The sequence below is a fragment of the Penicillium rubens genome (assembly GCF_028828025.1).
Source record: "Penicillium rubens strain IBT 27055 chromosome Unknown utg000001l_segment0_segment0, whole genome shotgun sequence".
Lineage (NCBI taxonomy): Eukaryota > Fungi > Ascomycota > Eurotiomycetes > Eurotiales > Aspergillaceae > Penicillium > Penicillium rubens.
In genome coordinates, this window is record NW_026890599.1 from 27,776 (window position 1) to 44,461 (window position 16,686).

A 16,686-nucleotide genomic window follows, 5' to 3' on the forward strand; every position below is an offset into this window, starting at 1 on the left:
GGATGAATGGGGATGGATCAGGATGGATGAAGCTGAACGGGAATAGCTAGAAATTTACAAAGCGAATCCATTAACCTTCCACGGCGCACAAAATTTCTAAACGCCTATTCCCGATATTTGCCCAAGTCAAAGGCGTCTCCTGGCTCTCCAGTTTCATGTCCTAATATTCTCCAGCTATTCTGCAGCAGAACAGGTACTCCCATGACCCGGATCAAGTATTTGTGCATACTTAATTTCCAGACAAAGCATTATCATTCTCTACGCAGCCCCTCCTCCTTTCATACGAAAAGGTAAGAAGGATACACTTGGTTGATGCACATATATCAACGTCAACATCAATGGATGGTACCTATCTAATTATGTAGGCCAAGTCCTACCTAGGGATACACACTTAGGTGATCAGGGGCCATAAAAGTCACTCCTTATAGAGGGGTCTTCATCAGATCTACTTCATTTCTCTATCCCCTGAAACCCAATATCAATACCTGACTATGCGGTCAGTTTGGACATTTGAAAGGTATTTTGATTTCAGCCACCAAGCCAAGGTATTGGTGTCTCAGGGTTGGTTGTTGCCCAATTGTTCGAAATTGGAAGAACTTGTTTTTTTTTTATCTTGTAATTTCAATGAACAGGTCGGATTTACAAAGCTATAAGAAAGTGATCAGGTTTCCTTTCTGCAAATCCAGAGTCAATATCTTCCCTCTACACCAGCCAATGTGATAACTTGCAATGACAGCATATAGAATCGCATTACCCTAGTGATACGTCTACAATATGTGAATGCAGCCTAGATTGGACTGCTCTCCTGTAATACAACATAGGGGACACAGCACATTATATGCAGAAGGTGTAATATCCAACTGTATCGGCGCTAATCTTGCATTTGTAGGGTGTTACGATTCATAGCGCTGGAATAACCCCTTCAGATTAACTGTAAATCAGCTAGCATTCTCAGTAAATAGTAAGCCCTGCGTTCTCATCGGGACCCTGAGAGTGATTGTTCCAATGTATATGTTTAGAAAAGACAGCGATTGCAACTTTGACTAGAATCGCCAATTTTAAACCCGCCATGGCATGCCCAGGAAAGGCACTGTTTCTGTTAATTTCTTTTTTTTCTTTTCTTCCTTCCTTGTTTTTCTTGGCTTTTCCTGGTGTTTTTGCGATTATTATTCTTTTCGTTGTACGGCGAGGAGGCACGCTGGACTTTATATAAACGAGCCTCCCCAAATTCACACGTACAATTCCACTAGCTTTCATTTTACAACAAGATGGCATCTCACGATCAATTACCCTCGAACCAGACCGGCATCATTCAGCATGAAGGTGGTATTCTTCAAATCACTCATGGTCTGCCTATCCCAGAACTTGGCCCCCACCAAATGTTGGTGAAGACTGCTGCTGTGGCCCTTAATCCATGTGATTATAAGATGCCACTGAGGTTCCCGACCCCAGGTCTCTGGGATGGGTGTGACTTTTCAGGCACGGTGGTTGCTCTAGGAAGTGAGGTTGCTGCGCAGGGACGATTCCATCTTGGAGATAAGGCTTTTGGTGCCGTTCAAGGCTCAAATATGTCAGATCCGATGTCTGGATCATATTGCGAGTACATTAGAACCGAACCAGGTCTTACTTTCCATGTTCCTAAAGGAATGGACCTTGTCGCTGCACCCTCCCTTTCGGGGACCGCAATTGCCACTCTCGGGGTTGCCCTTTTTTGGTCACTTCAGCTGCCCGGAACATTACACACCCCAGCATCCAAGTCCGAGGATGTCCTGGTATACGGCGGAAGTAGCACCATAGGCCTACTTGCAATCCAGATGGTGAAGCTGTAAGTAGTCCAGTTCCCTTCTGTGGCTTTATATTCCCAACTAATTCATATTGCTTAGCTGCGGCCACCGGGTAATCACCACATGTTCCCCCCACAACAGCGACTTGGTGACTTCATACGGGGCAGATCTTGTCTTCGATTACCACTCTCCAACCTGTGCTGAGGATATTCGAGCGGCCACAAAGAACACCCTGCGCTATGCCCTTGATCCCTTTGCGGAAGCCAAGACTCTGCGGCTGTGCCATGCAGCCATTGGTCGTACTGGAGGAAGATACTGTGCACTTGAGCAGTATCAAGAAAGTCTTTGCTCGCGCAAGACAATCAAGCATGAACTAGTCATGGGAGGTGCTATCTCCGGACGAGGTGTGGAGCTCCCTGACCCATACGGTATTCCACCGCAACCCGAGATTGGAGTCTGGGCTCAGTCGTGGTACCTAGAACTCCAACAATTGATAGACGATGGGAAGCTTAAACCCTGTCCAACTCAAATCATTCCAGGCAAATTTGCAGGGATCTTGGAAGGGTTAGACATGCTGCGAAATGGAAGGGTTTCGGGGAAGAAGCTCGTCGTCCATATGACCACGAAATGAAAGCCTGTAATAAGTTGGCTTGGAGCATGGCCCAGTACCCAAGTATTTAAGAGAATGTACCTTTTGATGGACCGTTGGAATTCCGTGTCACGTCATAGTCTAGGAAATGGTTGTCGTATCAGGTGTCTATATCTTTGTTCCTTTCAGCTATGGTTACTGCTTAGTGTGCTGTGCTTTGGACGGAGAGAGCTCGCTATTAGCGACTAACTCAAGTAGAAAGTAACCACCTTATTAGAATCAGAACTAGGTGTTCACTTAAGGACATGAGATGTTGCTAAGAATGCCGTTTGTAGTGGTGATATGCGTATTTAAAGATTCGATTTGCGTTGAACGAAACTATCAACATAGACAGTAGGTGAACTAATTTGACTAATTTGGTCCATCATAAACCATCTTAGCAATCACCTTCTTCTCGTCCTTGGTCGTGCTAATGTTCCGTGTCATACATTTCTTTCCCTCGAGCTCTTCAAATCCCCAAATCACTTCCGCTTCCCATCCCTTTGAAGCATTGTGGGCCAATTCTTGAATGACCTTGTCGCTCAAGCTGGCCACCTCCAGGATTTGACGGATGGGATCTTCCAGTATATCAGGTCTGTCAATAAATCGCAGTTGCATCTGAACATCTCCGAAGATAGGCAGCGAAACGTCTTGCCGACTTCCGTCGACCGAGTAACTTCCTTCGCTGTCAAAGCCCCCTGGGTGGACAGTTTGTGTCATATGAAGAGTTGTGACTGGTTTCAGGTTGTCGGCCAAATCAGAAATTTTGGAGCTTGCGCCCATGCATGTGCTTTCCTTGGATAGTGAAGTGGTCTGGTGGATTTGCAATGAAAGCCGGGCGTGTCGCAAGACCTTTCGGACAACCCAAGGTACGCCTTGCTAATTTTTTTTTCTTAGCAAAGAAATGCCAGCACATCAATTTACTATTGCTCTTACCAAGACGAAAAGTTCATCTGGATCGGTTGAAAGCTCTCGGTTCTAGTCATCATGTTAGCCCATACGATAGGCAAGTCATCAACTGAACGTACCAATACCCAGGTTCCAGTAAGATCAGGAACATCTTCGAAATCAGGTACAGCCATCCTCCGGGATTTAAATTTGGAAATCAGTTGAGAAGATCTGTTTCCTTGTCCCTTTGGGGATGTATCTCTCCGTGGTAAGGCGGCGAATGGTCCCTTTTAAGGGTGTAGTTGAATAATCACTCCATCCAGCAGGATCGATATGAGTTCTAAATCCAGATCGGACTCGGACTCGGTGTCCGAATATGCAAGGAATGTCGCAGCTATTCATTCGACTGCAATGACCCATGAATGCCATGACCTTGTATTGAAAAGAACCCAGCGCGGCGTGATTCCCATCTGAGATCAATAGGTCTTTGCTTCGCAGGGAGGAACCGTACATCAGCCTTTGCTTACCTGGTTCGGTGATATTTCTTATCTGGTTTTTAGGTGATTTGCTCTTCTTCTTGCTTGTTACTTTGCGATTTTTGTTTAAACTACGCCAGGTCATGAAAGCAAACGGGAACAAGTAAAACCTTTTGAATATTGAAGATCATAAAGGACCATATTAAGCAACCACTGGGTCTTTAACACGTTGCCGCAAACACTCCATTATTTCCATCAAAGACATTTCACAAGGATCCTGTTCTTGTGCCAGCACAATGTCGCGGATTGAGCTTGACCAATCTTTCTGGACTGTATCAGATGAATCGAACTCTCGATCCTCTTGCGGTTGGGCCGGGCCTGACCGCAATTTAAGGGCTCGGTCAAGCTTTCCCATCATTGCAGAGCTGAAATCAACCAATGATTGCACTTGGGCAATGAGATTTCCATCCAAATAAAACTGCCCGAACCGCACCTTTGGTAATAGCAGAATCGTAGCTGCATCAGTGGGAGGAATGATGAGAAACAGCTGGTACAACCGCATGAAGACAGCGCGATATATTCGAACAAGTGAGCAATGTGCCTCCAATATCCCAAGCCACAGTGCTATATCACATTTCGGGATTGTGGGAGTTGTCGTTCCATCCGGAGATGTCGTTGTGGTATGATATCCGGAATCATGCGGGGATACTGTGGTAACATCTTCATCCAAGCTATTGCCAGCGTCTGGGAGGATAAACAAAGGGTCGTCGTATCCGCTGCTCTCCGATCCAAATCGTTGTGTAGATGTAACATCCAAGCTCTCTTCCGTACCGCACGACGATCGAACAATTTCCAAAAGCCAAGAGGAGTAATTAAGGAGACGGTATATTGGAAGGTCGAGTGTTTCAATTGATAAATTAGAACTTCCGTAGAAAATGGATGAGGATTCCAGGAGCATCGATCCGGTCTCAAATAGCTCCAGATCCTCTACAAGTCCCATCTTCAATCTTAGCAGACTCTTGCAGATGCCGTTCGTAGAGGGCAGATCCTCTTGGCTTGTTGTCGCCGAGGGAGGCTTGTTTATAGTTGCAATATCTGGGTGATTCATCCACGCAGGATCTGGGCGGTCCTTTATTGCAAAGGGCAATTCGCTATCGCCATAGTTGAAGCACCTATTTTGAAAAGGCTCGGAAATTGCCATTTCGGTGGCTTGGCTGGCGCCTGGTGGAGCGCCACTGGTAAAAGTAAAGGGAAAGCAAGAATTTGCCTCGCAAGGATACACTTGATTTGACGGCACCCTAGCAGGAGGCTATAGTGGTTGATAGTCAGTAGATGACTGCTGTGTGTCTTTAGTTCCAACTTACTAGGTTATAGGCATCGGTGGACCAACTCAAATGAGGATTACACCATTGCTCAGCAGGAGGTATGATATTCCCAAAATCCAAGGGCATATTAAACCCAATGTCCGCTGAGGGCAAATATAAGCTACCTCCGGGAAGAGCTGGCATTGACCCGCCTCCTCCCCAGTAGTGGTCTTGCATATTGAGCCTCCCCGAGTTTGGAAAGGGATCATGTATCTTCTTCACTCTGGGAGCGGATGATTTGTGAAGGACAGACATTGATCCATGCCGTTGATTGAATCTTTCGCTCTGGTGGTCTTCTCGGGCAAGTAGATTCTGACCATGGTTTGAGGGTAATATGATCGGTGCAGGCTGGTTCATACTGGTAGTACATATTTCTTGGGCTTTTAGGCATCTCTCACAAGACATGCCGTTCAAATGATCGCGCTCACACCGCAACTTTTGCCCGCGGCAACGATCACAAGCAGACCGTCGAGAGTGCCGATAATTGTGCGTTGTATGCATTGTGAGGAATAAAAGGGGAAAAAAAAAAAGTAGAAACACGAAACACGAAACAAGATCCCCTATGGCGGCCGACAATTGCAGAGATAGACCATCGATAGATAGGAAGCTACCAAGGGCAAATATGTATCTCGTTCTCGCTCCACTGAAATTCGATGCAATATAGGAATCAATTTCTTTCATTCTCCATCACCTCATCGAAACAGTCTTCAGACTCGAGGAAAGATGGTTCTATTCAAAATTAAAGCGCGTGGGTTGGTATCACCGCGCCTGTATACCTCTCCCTTGGAACATGATCCACAACATTCTTGAACACCCTCCATGGTGATTCGTTGGACACTCCCAAACTTTCCATGCCCAATTCTCAGGTGTGACAAGTTCTCAGGTCATAACAACCTAGCCCTTTCACAGCATGTGTATAGACATGCGAACATGCAGACAGAAGTTTAAGGGTATCTCCATCGCATCCATGAATTGAAGGCTGACCCCAGAGTCCTGGTACGAGGTGCATCAATATTCATGGAAGATGTTACACCATGCTCAAATGAGACCAATGTATGAGCGAGCAGATCTGTTGTGATACGATAAAGGTGAATATTGTCTCACATCGCGCCGCATCTGAAACTTGGACTCCTTTTTATGGAGGGCCAAGAGATTGAGACAGCTTCAACAGCCCTTGGGCCCGAGTCGAAGAGATCGGATGAAATGTTGATGGCCTGCTTCTGAGATCAAATAGAAAATATTACGTACATAGTCTCAAACAACAGGCCATCTCACCTACGATGCCCAAAGTCAGCCGGTTGATCATAGATATTACTCTATACTGCCTCCGTTGTAGGTATTGGAGGCGGACTTGACGTCACTGAGCCAAATGTCTGACCTATATTCAATAATTAGACATAGACTACCTTAATACGGGGTAGATAACTCAGATTTGGAAGATCGCAGTTCACGTTGGGCCCAGGCCACATCGAAGTTCGGAGAATTAAAGTCATCCTAGGAGCTGAGAATTTTCCGGCATGACAGTTTGGGCCCGATGCTTTCTTTTGCTTTTTTTCCCTTGGATGTCATATTTTACCTCCCCATCCTGAAATCCACTGATTACGGAGCATTCTGGTACCAACTGTCGAGGGGTGGAGAATGCAAAGTAAGGGGTTGAAAGCCCAACTAAGCCCCTGGCCAGAGAGCGGCTGGGTTACCAACACTGGGAATGTCAATCGATTATAGAAAGGCAAAAGATATATCAAGTATAATTCAAGGACAGACATATCTACTTTCCTTTTTGGATCTGTCGTGTAGAACCCCGTGCGTTGACCTTCAGGTCAAGATGCCCATGATATGTATGTATTATCTACGTTGAGACCGTGAGCCGCTTATATCCCGGGTTTGCGCCTAATATCCGCCAAACCAGCCCCAGATGAGAAAAGCCCTTTGGAATGTTTTGGGAATTTGGGTGACATCTGTTATAATCAGCACCGCTAGTAGAGTTACTTCTTCGTGGAGCCCCCTTATAAGCACAAGCTTCATTCACTAATAGAGGACAAAGTCAAAAGGCCCTTTATGAGGTTGCACTCTGCCGAGGGTGTCCATTGCAGTCCCTGATCACAACGCGAACTCCCTGACTTCCTTTTCGCGGGAGACCATTGAACATGTCTCGCACAATTTGAACGTCATCTACTGTAGTCTCGTATAGCTCCATATCAAATTCCCGGAAAATGGTGGCGATGGCTAAAAGAATCTCCGCCCGCGCGAGGCTGGTCAACAGATGTTAGTAGACCATGTGGACTAAAATGAAACAACTGAAGAATAATCACATACGGAATTCCGATACACTGTCTTGATCCCTTACTAAAAGCAACCAGGTACTTCTCGAGCTTTTTTCTCTGCTCTGGGTCCATCCATCGCTCCGGAATGAAGCTTTGCGAGTTTGGGAAAATATCTTCGTTGTGGTGCATAAATATGCTGGTCATCCCCACAGGTGTCTGATGTACTTTGTCAAAAGAAGGCCTAGGCAAACACAAAAAGGGGGGTGCAGATATCGTACCCCAGGAGGAATGACCCAGTCCTTGTATATCATGACTTGATCTGGGCAGCTTCGTTGAAGCCGTGTTGCCACAGCGTTGGTGATTCTTCATGAGGGTCAAGTAAGGAAATTGTAAAGTCGTGCCAGGGGGAGGTAAAAACAGAAAGGCTTTACATACCTTAGGCCCTCCAGCATCACAGATGTCTACTATATTGTCAGATGTCTTGGTACTCCATAGATCTGGATTTTGCGAATGATCAACTCACAAGGTACGGCATGGCTTCGTACTCTACCAAACTTGCGGTTCCATCGGGGTCGAGTCGGTTGAGCTCGTCCCGTAGCCTTTGTAGTTTGTCTGGGTTGTTCAGTAGATGGAAGGTGAGTGTCGTCAAATTCTTCGCAGTTGTTTCTCCTCCGGCCGAGATGACGGTGAAAACCTCTTGACTCAAGCGATCAGGGGCCTTCTCCTCCGGGGGAAGCTTGCTGTCTAGCAGCGCATGAAACAATGTACCTTTCGGCACATTAACCTTATCATCTGCAGGGTTCCCCTCGGCAGTTTGGCTATCGATGACCGTTTTCGCCAGTCGCAAACTTTCCAGTTTTTGGTCAATTACCGGGCCGATGTGAGGGTTGATACTCACGACTAGCCACCGTGGAAACAGTTCGAACAAGCTGAACACCCAGCGAAACTGTTTAAATTGAACGCCAACTTGCACAATTGCTTCGATCGTCTTTGACCACTGCGGTGTGAAATCAGGGTCCTCCAAATAATGGAATGATTCACCCATCGAATACTCCACAACCACGTCTGTCGTGTACGCATTAAACGCATGATAAACATGCAGCGGTGTTTGTCTCTCCTTCCAGTCTCGCATTCCTTTGCACAGCTTATTGATCATTTTCCGAAGCATGGGCTCCAACTGTCGAATTCGCTGCTGGGAGAAGAATGGGTTCATAGGTTGTCGACGTATCCGATGGCGGCGGTGATCGACTGAGCCGAAAGCCGAGGCCGGTGCCCCAAACATACCAGTCAAATGTAAGGATTTGTTCCTCGGTTTGTCTCGAGAGTATAAGATTTCATAGTACTCTGGGTCGTCGATGTGCAGTTCAAAGGGACTAATTCTCACAATTGGGCCGTATTTGCGATGCATCTCAGCAATTCGGAAGGTGTATTGGCCTTCTAGGAAAGAATCGTAATAGAACTCATACCACATTGTCAGAGCGGCCAGTTTTGGCCCGGGAAAATGGGCGAGTGGTGAGAGCCATAACCGATATGTTGCCAACCACACCCCATAGGTCACTCCGATCACCCCGAGTGCCACTATGGGCTGTGCGGTAATGGCATTCCACCAATCCATGGTCCCTGGATTCAAAGAGAGAGGAGAAACACGTCGACAAGGAAAGATGCAAATGCTGATTTTCCAGTGCTCCGTCCCTTTTTATTTTGGGATTGTTGCCCCACAGACCTGTCAAGAAGGACACTATCCCACTCGGCTGAAAAATGGATACCGGACGATGATTGGAATCCATACTGTCGGTAACCTCGAGCGTCGTACGGAGTCCACTTGTGGATGGGGAAAGGGAGCAAAGCAAGAATATCTGGGGCGTGGAATATCTTCTGCAACCTATGACAGCACATCCGTGCCAATAGAAATGACGGATCATATGGAGGGTAGGTCATGTTGTCTGAATAATGTGTCTAGAGCTTAGGATCATCAATTTCACTCCTTCTAAGAGGTTCGGATTAATCACTTTTAATCCCCGTGCCCTTGCACGGGGCCTCGGTGGAACCTTCATGGACAAAGCGTTGAAACTGAAGAATCACGAGAATAATAACCATAGTGGCATATACTCCGTAGTTCCAAGACTAATTTTCGCCTCTCGTTCCCAGTTGGTACTTGACTTCGTTTCTTTTGCCCTTCAGAGGGAGGTAGACATATACATATGTAGAGGATAGACATGCCTGGTGAAGTTCCAGGGTCTCCCATTCGGGAATAGCCGAGGTGTCGGGGGAAAAAAGGGCCCCCACAGACAACGCCATTGTTCAAAAGTCCCTGAGACATCTATACCTGGGTACTTTAGAAGGTGTCGAGATCATTACTCCGTATGCCTAGACGTAAAGGTTAGAACACAACATGGCCGTAAAATAGGGACCCTTCGGTATCCATTTATATTGTCTTATCACATATGTATGAAGCAACTCGTATTTCCAAGGTTGATCCTTTGAATTTGGTAAGCCGTCACTCATGCCCAGGTGCAGGGTAGGGGGCGAGAGGCGCTGAAATCGAGGGAATGAAATTTCAGCCCCCACCGCTTCCATACCTGTCTAACAACATTAGGGGCCTTTCCCCCGGGATTTTCTGATTTCCTCGGAGTAAAATATAGAAGTCTCCTGTCACTAAATTAGAGATTTAGAGATGCATTAATGCATACTCGGGTATTAAAATGGGATGCATAGTCGCCGAGGTCCGAATGCGGGGAAACAGCCCAATATATATCTGTACATCTAGACTGAGTTGCATATACAGCAATACATGAGTTATTGCTAACATGAAAATGAATTTCGACTTGCCAGCAGATCTCAAAACTCATTTAGAGTCTATAGATTCATTTATCCACTCAACTATTCTCCCACTGCAGCATTCCAATGACAATAACCGCTTCTTCGACCACCGTCGTGAGTATGAACGGACCGACTGGGAAAACAATGGGAATCCACGAAAGGAATGGGAAGAGCTATTAGGTCCGTTGAACAAAAATTAAGAACGAGCGGAACTGATACTCGGTAGGTGAGGCGCGCACTCTGGCTGATTCCTCGGGTCTTTACCGATTCGCCCTCCCCCGAGTCTATGGGGGCCAGTCACATCCGGACGTGAACTTATGGATGTCCGCCATTCGCTATCACTTGTCCTCGAATGCTGTGTACGGTGGTGGTTTGGGGCTGGCGAATGATTTACAAAATGAGCATTGTATCGTTGGGAACTTCCCGGATGTTTCGATGCTCCATCATTTTGGCAATGAACAACAAAGGAATACCTTGATCCCTGCACGTCTGCGAGGGGAGTTCCGGACAACATTCGGTCTTACTGAACCCGACCACGGGAGTGATGCAACATTCATGTCTACTACCGCCCGTCCAACTCGGGGAGGGTTTGAAATCAAGGGGGCAAAGAAGTGGCAGACAGGAGCGCATCACTGTACCCACTTTCTCATCTTTGCGCGTACTTCTGGCAAAGCCGGATCAGCACAAGGCATTACTGCATTCTTAGTTCCGCGTGACACGAGAGGGGTTCGCATCGTCAGTTACGAGTGGACGCTGAACATGCCGACCGACCACGCAACGGTAGAACTGAATAGTGTATGGGTGCCTGAATCGGCGGTTTTGGGATCGATCGACCAGGGGCTAGCCATCGCCCAAACATTCGTGCACGAGAATAGAATTCGTCAAGCAGCCAGCTCCTGCGGGGCTGCACGATACTGCCTGGACCGAAGCATCGATCGCGCACGGGCGCGGAAGATATGGGGAGAGGGGAAATCACTGGCTGATAATCAGGCTATTCAATTCCCAGTGGTCGAGTTGATGACACAGGTGGAGATGTTGCGACTGTTCATATTGAAGACAAGTTGGGAGATGGATCGTATCGTGGCGGAGTGTCAGTCGTCCAAGGCTCAGCGCGCGCCGTGGGTTGAAATTGAGGGCCGTCTCTCCGACCAGGTGGCCATGTGTAACTTCTGGGCAAATCGATTATGCTGTCAAGCTGCCGACCGAGCGATTCAGGTAATGTCCACACCGGCTGATTGTTGCGACATGGCTGACGGGTCAGATTCACGGGGGTGATGGATACTCTCGCCACTACCCCTTTGAACACATATATCGTCATTTCCGTCGGTATCGAATCACGGAAGGTGCGGAGGAGATTCAAATGCGCAAGATTGGGGCATACATATTTGGATTTGCTGGCCCAAAGAAGAGGGAGATGAAACATGAGCATTCTAAGGCCCGAATCTGATTCTGACCCCCCCGAAGCAGGTACTTTAGGGACCAGGCCATTCTGATAGAAGTACGAATCTGCGTGGATATCTTAGTCAGGTTAAGTGCGTATGTGGTAGTACTGTATGAAACACGGCTTTTTCAGGAATTTCCATTATTTTGCTTACAATAACACATCAATTTCAACCTTGGAACCTTCCAAGGTTGATCCGTGGATGTCAACTTGAGAGTTGGGATTTTCCATGCTTTATGTGGCCTGGTATTTCAGGCATTAGATCGCGTGACTATTTTGGCCTTGTTGCCTGATTTCTGAGTATGCAAACTTTAAATCTTCCGAGGTTCTCCCGAGATGCAGGTTTATTGTCGATGGAAGTACTCCGTACGTGACCTACATATACCAGGATGCAAAAATAGGTATAGTATACATGCAAGGTTTAGTGTATGCGTATATATGTTCTCGGAGTAGCATTTTTTTGGAGTTTTTCAAATGTTTTATTAAGTAACTTGGAGATGTCCATTGTACTCTCCATGTAGTTGTTCACATATCGAACATATGTTGAACATACCTACATACCTAGGTAGGTAGCTACCTATGTACCTGCATGTATGTTAAATAGGTACAACATATGAACTTGATAGCAAACTCTCCCCGTCCTTCCCTCCAGGGCTCCAGGGCTTCCGAGTGGTCTTACCTAAACCATTTAAGACTTTTTTTACTCCACATGTCTGCTCGGAACCCCACCCAGTCCAAGCCTTTGCAGAAAATTCTCTTTACTCTCTCTGATATCATTTGAATGCTGTAACCTCAGCTCGTCTTATTCAATTTCAATTGGAGCCGTGGTGGCCCTGCCATTTCCGAAATGGTCTCTCCCGATGCCTCCGTCCACGATGATACCAAAACCTCTGCAAATGCAGTCTCTGCAGAGTCGGATAATGTCTTTCAAGATACCAAGGAGCCTGATGCCGAGCAGAATCATGGTGACACCTCCAACAATAAGGAACTGAAGCGCAAGCTGAAAAGCAGGCACCTGCAGATGATTGCGATTGGTAAGTCTTTGGCTTTCTCTGATCAAATTTGGTACCGGAGATTCTAACACAGTTCTGTCGCAGGTGGAACTATCGGCACAGGTATATTTTCTTGCCCTCAATTCTCCAGCTCGACGAAACCCGAAATCTAACCTCCGCAGGACTCTTCATTTCCAGCGGCACAGCCATCGCCGAATCCGGTCCAGCTGGCGCCTTGATCGCCTATATCTTCGTCGGCTCCATTGTCTATTCGGTCATGAGCTCCTTGGGCGAAGTTGCAACCTACATCCCAATCCCTGGTGCCTTCACCTCATATGCAGCCCGGCTGATCGACCCAAGCCTCGGATTTTCCATGGGTTGGATCTATTGGTTCAACTGGGCCTCCACGTTTGCTGTCGAATTAACCGCCACCGGTACCATCATCCAATATTGGGATTCTAGCCTAAATATTGCCATTTTCATCGGAGTATTTTGGGTGTTAATCACGGCTATGAACTTTCTCCCGGTCAATTTCTACGGTGAAGTCGAGTTTTGGTTCTCAACTATCAAAGTGGCCACTGTCATTGGCTTCATCATTTTCGCCATTTGCATCGATGTCGGGGTGGGGCAGCAGGGATACCTGGGTTTCCGCTACTGGAGCACGCCGGGTGCTTTTGCCTCATACAGTCCCGACTTACCAGTGTCTGTAGGCAAGTTCGTCGGCTTCTGGGCGGTGCTTATCCAAGCCGGATTTTCCTACCAAGGCACAGAGCTTGTCGGTGTGGCGGCTGGAGAAACCGAAAACCCACAAAAGACAGTTCCATCGGCTATCCGCAAGACATTTGTTCGAATTCTTCTCTTCTTTGTCTTGACGATCTTCTTCATCGGGCTGGTGGTCCCCTATACCAACAACCGCCTCACCACTGCGGAGACCAACGCATCGTCCTCGCCTATGGTTATCGCCGCCGATTTGGCCGGAGTTAAGGTCCTTCCAAGCTTGATCAATGCTGTGCTCTTGTCCGTGGTCTTATCAGCTGCAAACTCCAATGTGTATAGCGGCAGTCGAGTCCTGACTGGATTGGCACATGAAGGATTCGCCCCGGCCTGTTTCGGTTGGGTGACCAAGCACGGTGTTCCCTATGTCAGTGTCACATTCACCGCTCTGTTTGGTTTGTTGGGTTTCATGAACGTTTCCAATGACGCCGGACAAGTCTTTACTTGGCTCGTGAACCTTTCTAGTGTTGCGGGCTTTGTGACCTGGGCCTCGATCAATGCGTGCCACATCGCGTTCATGCGTGTATTGGCCAACCGCGGCATTTCTCGTGACACCCTTCCATACAAGGCCATCTTGCAACCATATCTCGCTTGGTACGGCCTCTTCTTCAACATTCTGATCGCCCTCACCCAGGGTTTCACTTCTTTCATCCCTCATTTCCGAGTGACCGACTTCTTCGTTGCCTACATCTGCCCCATCGTTTTCGTAGTGCTCTACCTCGGGCACAAGATAATTTTCCGTCCGTCATTTATCCGTGCCGCCGATGCCGATATTGACACGGGTCGCTTGCACTACGAAAAGGAAGTCGATGCCCCCAAGCCATGGTACTCGAGGGTCTGGGGCTGGGTCGCCAAGTAATACGGCACAGTTATCAATGTTCGATAACTTGTATATGTGATTTGTTTAGCGCGAGGTGTCTGCACACCTGGGCATGGTTGCTGCCATCCATGGATGTTCACAGTACCCTTATGTAACATCATTTTTTTATATATATATCAAGCCATTCTAGAAATCATGCATTTTTTATCCTTTTTCTCCTCTTTTGAATGATCATTTAAGACAGGTGTCCTCAGTTTTCACGGAACATCCCTTAATCACAACATCATCGGCTCACAGGCCATGGTTGTACCTAGGTATGTCGCCACAACTTTTTATATCCACTTTAAATACCGGGCCATAACAGAGAAGCCACCGATCAATGCAGTTGCACCGGTGCAAACGACTAGTGTCCCGTATCCAGTTCCATATGCACCCAACGCATGGCCTCGCCAGTTGTCTGCCTTGAGCAGAGCCTCACTTAGGGGACCACTTGCCACATTGCCTATTCCGCGCCCTGTTTCCATGAATGGGAAAATGACAGTGGCATCTGCCAATGGATTGGCCTTCTGGACCTCGTGGGAGACCCCCGCCCATGTGGAGGAGAACCCACCCGCGAGCAGACCATAGGCAATACAAAAGACATATAAAGGGGGGATAGTGGCAGCGAAACCCCAAACAAAAAAGACCGAGATAACGGTACCGACAGTCGACATCAGGATGCAGGTGGTGATGTGATATCGGTCGGAAAGGAATCCCATGATGACAGATCCAAAGACTGTGAACAAATTGACGAGGATTACTGTGAGAGACGCCATGTAGTCGCTCGCGCCTAGGCTGCGCGCGTATGTCGGAAGGTAGATGGTCGGCAGGAAGAATCCGATTGCTTCCAGAGTGTTGCCCAGCTGGTAAATTATGAAGACTTTGTTGTACAAGAAACGAAAATTCAGACGGTGATACGCGATTTCTGTCGTATGCAGCCTCGGTCGATGAAAGTAGAGAAAAGGCACAGCAAGAATGAACAATGCCACTGATGATATTTGAAGCGTGGCTTCAATACCATACTGGTTCAAAAGCCACTGGATGGCAAGTGGGAAGATTATCCCGGACAGCCCGGATCCGCCCTAATGATAATTATCAGTTCGGCTTGTCATAATGAGTCTGTAGTGTAGAGGATTCTTTATAACTCACCCAGACAATACCAAAGGCAAGCCCTTTTCGTTTCTCGAACCACTCCGACATGAATAGGATGGTGGGAGTGTAGGCAAAACATCCGCCAATTCCAAAGCCAATTCCTTGCGACAAAATAAGATGCATGACGTTGGTGGAAAAGGAACTCAGTGCCAAAGACAAACACATGATAACGACGCCTATGGTAGACACCCAGCGAGCAATTTTAGGCACTAAAATCATCAAAACGATTGCCAACGGGGCAATCAGGTATGCGAGACCCTTTATGTTGTGTTAGCGAGAGCAGGGCGACCTTGGATTTCCTGACTAACCATCGCACAAGTACCGATAACTGCAATGTTTTCAGATCCTTCAAAAGGCTTGTGTGTACTATAATAGTCTTGAAATATACCGAAGGCGAAGGCATAACCTGCTCGCATGTTAGGCTCAACAACAATCTTTGACTGAAGAACCAATGACCACGTACCCCAAACTAGAGCTTCGAGCATTGCAGAAGCCATAAGGAACAACCATGCTTGAACTCCTCCATCGACCGGCGGCAACTTCTCATCGTCTAGAATGATTCTGCTGTCGGACTCTTGGTCGAATGGTATGAAGGATGTACTGCGGCTGGTGAAACTGGGAGGATACTCCTTAGGCTCCATGGTGCAAAATACCTCACGACTGTGACCACAGGTGTGAGGGCTATATGGAAGTACAACAGGTTTGCGAGCGGAAGCCACGGGGAGACCCTCCTTTGAAAAAGGTTTATGTTCAATGCGGTCGTTTGAAAAAGAAAGGCAGGATTGGCCTGGGAAAAGGAAATAAGCTAATGGAAGCTAGGCGCATGATGAAATAAATCTCCTTGACAAGGCAAGGATCCATCCAATCGGCGTACCAGGAAGATAGGGCAAAAGCACATACCTGGAATCCAGGTAGGCCGGGGTCCCAGCAATGTGATGTTGAACCCCTACATGTCTGATATGGTCAGTTTCATAAGTCACGCCCAAACAGACCGTACTGCTGTGATTCCTCAGTTTCCTAAGCCTTCATCTAATGCTAGACACCCTCAACCAGGTGTTTCTTCTCTGTCGTTCTTCACTGGTTGTCGACACATTAAGAAGAGCGTTGCGATCTGCTGCAACTCGAGGTCGCCGATCGGGTGCGGGATCTGCCCCGGAAATAATCCGAGAGTCATGACAATGGCCTTTAGGCTTGACTCGCTGTGTACGTGCACGAACCGCCCCGCTCTGCAGATAAAACGGGAA

General features: G+C 47.4%; 7 protein-coding genes across 7 annotated transcripts; 3 read left to right on the forward strand and 4 right to left on the reverse strand.

The window, feature by feature from the left end:
• Nucleotides 1–1,268: 1,268 nt before the first annotated feature.
• On the forward strand, nt 1,269–2,415 carry N7525_000008 (zinc-binding alcohol dehydrogenase family protein; the record flags this gene model as incomplete). The annotated part of the gene is made up of 2 exons (XM_002559958.1): nt 1,269–1,825; nt 1,884–2,415. 2 exons carry the CDS (start codon nt 1,269–1,271, stop codon nt 2,413–2,415), a joined length of 1,089 nt encoding a protein of 362 aa, XP_002560004.1.
• Nucleotides 2,416–2,784: 369 nt separating this feature from the next.
• Nucleotides 2,785–3,494, reverse strand: N7525_000009 (uncharacterized protein; the record flags this gene model as incomplete). The annotated part of the gene is made up of 3 exons (XM_002559959.2): nt 2,785–3,291; nt 3,349–3,390; nt 3,441–3,494. 3 exons carry the CDS (start codon nt 3,492–3,494, stop codon nt 2,785–2,787), a joined length of 603 nt encoding a protein of 200 aa, XP_002560005.2.
• A 484-nt stretch (nt 3,495–3,978) lies between these two features.
• On the reverse strand, nt 3,979–5,641 carry N7525_000010 (Zn(II)2Cys6 transcription factor domain-containing protein; the record flags this gene model as incomplete). Its single annotated transcript, XM_002559960.2, has 2 exons — nt 3,979–5,085; nt 5,141–5,641. The coding sequence occupies 2 exons, from the start codon at nt 5,639–5,641 to the stop codon at nt 3,979–3,981; spliced, it is 1,608 nt and encodes a 535-aa protein (XP_002560006.2).
• A 1,555-nt stretch (nt 5,642–7,196) lies between these two features.
• Nucleotides 7,197–9,019, reverse strand: N7525_000011 (cytochrome P450; the record flags this gene model as incomplete). The annotated part of the gene is made up of 5 exons (XM_002559961.1): nt 7,197–7,392; nt 7,457–7,620; nt 7,683–7,767; nt 7,840–7,865; nt 7,928–9,019. 5 exons carry the CDS (start codon nt 9,017–9,019, stop codon nt 7,197–7,199), a joined length of 1,563 nt encoding a protein of 520 aa, XP_002560007.1.
• Nucleotides 9,020–10,217: 1,198 nt separating this feature from the next.
• Nucleotides 10,218–11,671, forward strand: N7525_000012 (acyl-CoA dehydrogenase family protein; the record flags this gene model as incomplete). The annotated part of the gene is made up of 3 exons (XM_002559963.2): nt 10,218–10,404; nt 10,451–11,439; nt 11,486–11,671. The coding sequence occupies 3 exons, from the start codon at nt 10,218–10,220 to the stop codon at nt 11,669–11,671; spliced, it is 1,362 nt and encodes a 453-aa protein (XP_002560009.2).
• Nucleotides 11,672–12,512: 841 nt separating this feature from the next.
• On the forward strand, nt 12,513–14,290 carry N7525_000013 (uncharacterized protein; the record flags this gene model as incomplete). The annotated part of the gene is made up of 3 exons (XM_061211443.1): nt 12,513–12,699; nt 12,763–12,780; nt 12,840–14,290. 3 exons carry the CDS (start codon nt 12,513–12,515, stop codon nt 14,288–14,290), a joined length of 1,656 nt encoding a protein of 551 aa, XP_061070669.1.
• Nucleotides 14,291–14,583: 293 nt separating this feature from the next.
• N7525_000014 (uncharacterized protein) lies at nt 14,584–16,083 on the reverse strand (the record flags this gene model as incomplete). The annotated part of the gene is made up of 3 exons (XM_061211444.1): nt 14,584–15,372; nt 15,440–15,700; nt 15,751–16,083. The coding sequence occupies 3 exons, from the start codon at nt 16,081–16,083 to the stop codon at nt 14,584–14,586; spliced, it is 1,383 nt and encodes a 460-aa protein (XP_061070670.1).
• Between the last annotated feature and the right edge of the window lie 603 nt (nt 16,084–16,686).